This window comes from Anticarsia gemmatalis, chromosome 2, assembly GCF_050436995.1.
Source record: "Anticarsia gemmatalis isolate Benzon Research Colony breed Stoneville strain chromosome 2, ilAntGemm2 primary, whole genome shotgun sequence".
NCBI classification, from domain to species: Eukaryota; Metazoa; Arthropoda; class Insecta; order Lepidoptera; family Erebidae; genus Anticarsia; species Anticarsia gemmatalis.
Window position 1 is genome coordinate 1,755,460 of NC_134746.1, and position 6,000 is coordinate 1,761,459.

General features: G+C 34.9%; 1 protein-coding gene across 1 annotated transcript in view; it reads left to right on the plus strand.

Annotated features, from left to right (window-relative positions):
* Nucleotides 1–4,169, plus strand: part of LOC142986164 (uncharacterized) — a 63,574-nt gene extending 59,405 nt beyond the window's left edge. Inside the window, exons 6-13 of the mRNA XM_076134471.1 lie at nt 341–421; nt 1,133–1,268; nt 1,651–1,763; nt 2,083–2,205; nt 2,628–2,801; nt 3,161–3,322; nt 3,533–3,622; nt 4,007–4,169. Of these exons, the coding sequence (XP_075990586.1) occupies nt 341–421; nt 1,133–1,268; nt 1,651–1,763; nt 2,083–2,205; nt 2,628–2,801; nt 3,161–3,322; nt 3,533–3,622; nt 4,007–4,162 (1,035 nt within the window). The 3' untranslated portion in view covers nt 4,163–4,169. The remainder of the gene's footprint in view (nt 1–340; nt 422–1,132; nt 1,269–1,650; nt 1,764–2,082; nt 2,206–2,627; nt 2,802–3,160; nt 3,323–3,532; nt 3,623–4,006) is intronic.
* Nucleotides 4,170–6,000: the final 1,831 nt, after the last annotated feature.

The window sequence follows — 6,000 nt, forward strand, 5'->3', positions numbered from 1 at the left end:
AGAGATTTTTTAGTGATAGTAAATTTTAGTGACCAGCTGGACTAGTCATAACTTCCTGCCATTAGAGAGTTATGCAAAGATTAGGGGAAGGCTGATCAACTGCAGTCTCTGAGCAGTGAAATATCTTGACAGGCAGGCAAAGGCAGAAAAGTCGGGCATCTAAAAGGATTTTTCCCCGCGAAAAAAAAAGAACAAACCAATAACCTTGGAGTTATGTCCAATGCATAGTCTACATTTTTTGTCGGCGTGGAGAATTCTAGGCTTAACTCCTTCATTTCGGTAGTAGACCCATGTTTACACTGGGCTTGTATTAACCTTAGAATATTTGTTTTGTCCACAGCTTGCAGATATTGATATGCTAGCAGAATCTACGACAGCGCCACCTGTGGTCCATGTATTAACTGCAAGAAGTTCTCAACCGGTAACCAATCTATTTCTTACTAATTTTAAACTGCTTATAGCCAGTTGTGCCCACGGGCCGTTAAACGGTCTGCGGATTAAACAACCGTTGGCGCGATCGTTCTATAGGTGGGTGACCGCATAGTGGTATTTGAGCAGAGCATCTACGTGCTTCTCAGGGACACTAGGTTGACCGCTGACCATACAGTAGATGGACAAATTTTAAGTATGACTGCTTCAGTAGTCTGGACGGCAGTGTACTCGACTGCCGATGACGAGACTTTGAGGTCGAAGAAAGAGCTATTATTTTAACCTATTAATGTCCCAGTACTGGGACATTAATAGGTTAAGTCTCAAGCAAGGATCTCCTCCCGAAATAAGGGAGGGATTGGCCATGAGTTCACCGCACTGGCCAAGTGCGGGTTGGGGACTTTGCATTCAAGAACTGGCCTAAAAAACTCTCAGGCATGCAAGGTTGCATCACGATGTTTTCCTACACCGTTGGATTAAGTGATAATTATTTCTAATACACACATAACTTCGAAAAGTCATAAGCCTGATAAAAAGATGCTTCGGGTATTGGATGTTTTTTATTTATATTATTTTTTTCTCAAGTGCAGCCCGGGAGTAGTGACAAACTACGCTAATCTGACTTCAAACACCGCGAGCTTTTTTATCAATGTAGAACCACACGTGGTGGCTATTATAAAAAAACATTGTTTTTGTTTTTCAGATTGACCCAAGCAGAGACAGTTCATTAATTATTTTCTCAAATGCAGCTTTTTATATATTTAGAGCGATATTAACCGACCAACTAACGAAGCATTGTGAGAGCCTAGTTAGAGGGCCCCTTATCCACACTGTTGCAAGTAAGAACTTTAACTACGATGTTCCTCTTAATTATACTCGTATAATTCAATCCTAATGTTATAAATCCGAAAGATAATGAGGATTGATGCATTTTAATAAATATGTATGTTTGTGAGGCTTTGGCGCAAAAAACAAATGGACAATTTAGGTGAGACTAGGAACAGATAGTCTATAATTTGGATCAACACATGCATAATAAGATACTTTTTACTTAGGAAAATGCAGAAAGGGACTAATGATTTGCACATGCAAAATGAAAAATCTTAATAGCACCTTGCCAAACTCAGGCATAGAATCCGAGATTTCGTGATTAGCAATTGTATACTCTATAGCTCGGATCGTCGTGTGATGACAATAAGCTGATGATATTTTTTGTTCCAGACGAACACAATTATTACTACATATACCCAATTTTCTTCTTCAAGTTTGGTCTCGGAGATCTTTATAACTTATTCTTTTTTGGATTCAATTTCTTCACAGAAATGTTGACTATTGTAAGTGTTGCCTATTATTTAATTCGTTTATTATGGAACTAGAATAAGTAACATAATTACTTAGTACATAAATATTTTTTATACGCGTGTACGCGCAGTTTCACATATTATTATTAATTAGCTGACCAGCGCAACTTCACTTGCGTCACTTAAGCGAGAATGGGACATAATTTTCACTTCTGGCCTCAATTAAGTTTTACTTCAGCTTTATTTTAATCAAATTGATACGTTTCTAAGTTCCGAAAAGATTAAATATTAGTGTGGTGTTATCTTTAAAATAAAAAGACGCAGGTATTTAACTCCCTTAATTTTATTACAGACGGTGGCATATCGCTGCTTCATCGATACACTTGTTTACGAATGGTTCAGACTGAAGGCATGGATGGTCATTTTAGTTGTATTCTCATTTGCCATATTCACCAGAGCATACATAACCACGGATGTAATTATTTTTATTTATTTATTTCATTTTATACCTAAAAGATTTATATCTCTGTGGCGCAGTGGTTAAGGTCACCACGCTGCTACCATTGCGTCGGAAAGTTGTGGGTTTGATCTCCACACGGAACAATTATTTGTGCGATCCAAAAATAATTGTTTTGGGTCTGGTTGTGCTTTTTGTCCGTTACTTGTATGTTTGTAAAAGTCTGCGACACAGAGCAATTCTTAGTGCCAGATTTGTCTTGCTTAATAAAAAAAAAAACATGCATAAAAGCACGACTTCTTCCCATGGAACTAGGTTTTCCGTAAACGGAGACCAAAGAACGCCACTTATTACGATCCTTACATCCCTTGCCTTATTCACATCCATACATCGTGTCAGACAAATTTACTGGCTTTTAAAATCTTTTTATTATGTTTCAGTCGTTATATATTTTGTACTTATACTCAAAAGGCTTCGCAACGCTATGTGAGTCAGTATTCTTGTATGTACTGTATCCATTGGGACGACTTTTAGATGATTGTACCTTTCATTATGGAGTAACACCTACTAGGCTAAGAACACTAAGCTTACGTTTAGTTCCTATTTACTATTTGGTAAGTCTATAATTTTGTTTCTGTATATTGTCTTTGCGATACAAGCTGTAGAACATGTGGCGACCAATAAAGATATTTCCGAGCGAATAACTAATTTTTTTCTGTATATTATCAAAACTTAAGTTAGTATATTAATAAAAATATATGTTTCTTTGTCAATAGTTTATCATAAAATCCGTGATTCTATGATCAGAATAATATTTTTTTCATAAAATAAGAGACTACTAGAACACTAGTTAAACTTGATTTTAAAGTCAAAATGTGCCCAGCACTATAGCTTACATTTGTAAGTCAAAGGAAATATAATTCGTCTTATCTTCTGCAGTAATAATATTTTTGTTTTTGTTTTATCTTTCTAGGTAAAATTCGTCTTAACGCTAAACGCATACGGTCATGTTTTGGATAAGCTAGATTTTCGGGTTCGTGCACCTCACTTTCGGTGGTCATGGAGTTTGATGCTCCTTCCAGTCTTATTGGGAATGTTTTTAGTGATGTATAAGTACCTTGTTAGGCAAAGAGTGGTGAGTAATTTAATTCCAAGCCCATGTATTAGATACTTACTTCAAACCGACAGACAAGCAGAAAGCTATGGGAATACAAAAAAAAACAACTTATAACAGTTAATGACTCAATTCACCGTCTCCAACTAACATTTATTCAGTGTTATAAACTCAAGGAAGACGCCTCTCGGTATAAATAGTAATGAATTTAATTTTTTATTTTATTTAAAGACCTGGAACCACATATTTCGTCCACTACCTGATTGGGGTCCAAAAGATTTCTGTGAAAGACAATTACGAAAGCAATACGATTCTAGATTTGTAAGTTTTTGAAGATATTTCTTTGTAGTAATATATATTATTATCCCTGTATATTAGTATAATTTGTTTCTAATCTCTACTCGGGATAGGTAGTTTTGGTGGTTTCAAAATTATACAAAGCACATACCGGCCTTTTCGTTCACTTCAATATAAAGAATCACTGGTTATAGTAAGTTCAAGTTTTTGACGGTATACATAGCTGTTATTACCGACGTTTTAAGCTATTTATTGCATTATAAATTTGATTATACCTTAAACCATCACAACACCCCTTGCATTTTTGGGGCGATAAACTCATTTACAGTAAGCCAGCGGTAGATTTATTATAATATTAACTTAGAACAAAAGAAATATTAGTTACATAATATTTGTTTTATATTCCAGTACATCGGTTCCGTAGTTCCGCGACTGCTCAGCCGCTACCTCATCTCCAAAGCCGAGTCCAAACTATACAAAATAGATGTACGCTACGATTTTGTTAGAAGATCAACAGTCATACCCATGGAAGTACGATTTAAGGACGAGACGAAAAAACTTTGAACAAGGGCTTCTGCAAACCTCAGCATATTTTGTATTCCTGGTAACAGTATTCGTTTTTTTTTTTGTTTAATTTAACAACATTTTGTCAGAAATTGTAAGGTTTTTATACGCGAAGTGATTACACATATTTTAAAATATTTTTTTGCAGTTTTACAAAAGTCCGTTGGTTAGGCGTTCGTTTAACATTTAACGTATTTACAATTTTAAATAAAAAGCAGAAAATTATTATCATCTTTTTGAAATTTAGTACTTACCATTAGGCCAACGAATAAATGTTAACAAATTAGACCATAATAACTTTAAGTTTTGTAGTCAGTGGTTTCATGCTACTACACTACAAATTGGTTAAATAAATGCGTTTCATAGTAGAGAACAATAAAAAACAATCCAAAATGCAGAGCGTTACAAAACTTTGAAAGCCCGCAAAAAGTTTAAGCTTCCGGAACAAATAAATACACTTTGGTTCACAAATAGTGTACAGTATTTCATAGTGAGTTCAGTGGTCTGTGCAATTTGTATAGTCGTGGGCAATTTTATGTATATGTTAAAAAAAACGTTGCAAAAGTTTGTGTCTTTACTATTGTTAAATATGCCGAGTTAACTTGTTAAGATATTAACTTATTTGTCGCGTTCATAAAATAAATTTAAATGTCGAATTTAAAGAAATTAAAAATTTTCAGCACTCACGAGATTATATTTAGGGTCATTGGTAGGTATCTTTCTCTTGGTAAATAAGTAGTGTGCAAAGTACATTATAACGTTTTAGAAACTGCTTTTACTAAAAATGGAAAATAAAAGTTTAGTAAGTACCAATTTTTTTACTGCTGGGCAATTTCCTCCCAAGCGAGGGAGGGGTTGGGTCTTGAGTCCACCACTCCTGCAAGTACATTATATTCCAAAAAGCAGGATTCACAATTTCAAGATAATATTTAACTAACCCTGTATTAATGCTTGTCACTGTACTATTGTGCATACCAACGGTCCCACGTGAATTTGAAAGTTGTGCAACATCTCACTGAAAAGTTTCACACTTCCGATACATTGCTTTAGAGTGTATTTGAAAGGCATCATGAAAAATTGTTTTTTTTATAAACTTCTTGAATAACGTTCTGAATGTTATAACGTAGATTAGCCCGATCTTTGGTTGTACGAAAGACTAAATTCTCTTTTGTATATTATTGGCAGACTAATTTTATAATACGAGCTGTAATAATATGTGTACAAAGTGGTTTATCACATCAAGTGATTCACTTTTACAGCTCCCACTGACCAGTAGGGCCTCAAATAAAGTATTGTAAAACTTAAAATTCTCATTGCGCTTAACACTTGCTTAGCAATTTAGTGTTAGCCCCACAGAATTGAAATACTTATTATGTTACATGTTAGCCGTTAGGTGTGGATTATATGTAAAACGAAGGGGTCTCTTGGCTATAACAATACACATTTTGAATACTGTATTGCTTTAATTTTCATCGTGATTTACAGTATAATAGTTCACAATTTTGGCATCCCTGCCGAACTCCTACTGAAGAAAATAAATGCTTACATAAACCCATCTACTAATAGTCTTCAAATCTCACTACAAACATTGATAGCGGAACAAATTGTTCCGTAGCAACATCAATGGGTCATCAGCGAGACGCAAGTCACGGCTATGATCGATGGACGATCAAACGGCGCAATTTTTCACTTCCGACCTATATCTTAAGATGATGACAATTCGGATGGTTGGGTAATGATTGGACGGTTTTTTGTTATGGGCGTAGATTTAGTTTGTAGCAATACTAATGACAAGTTTCTTCATCAAAATAGCCAAAGTAAAAGTTACAGTCACATTT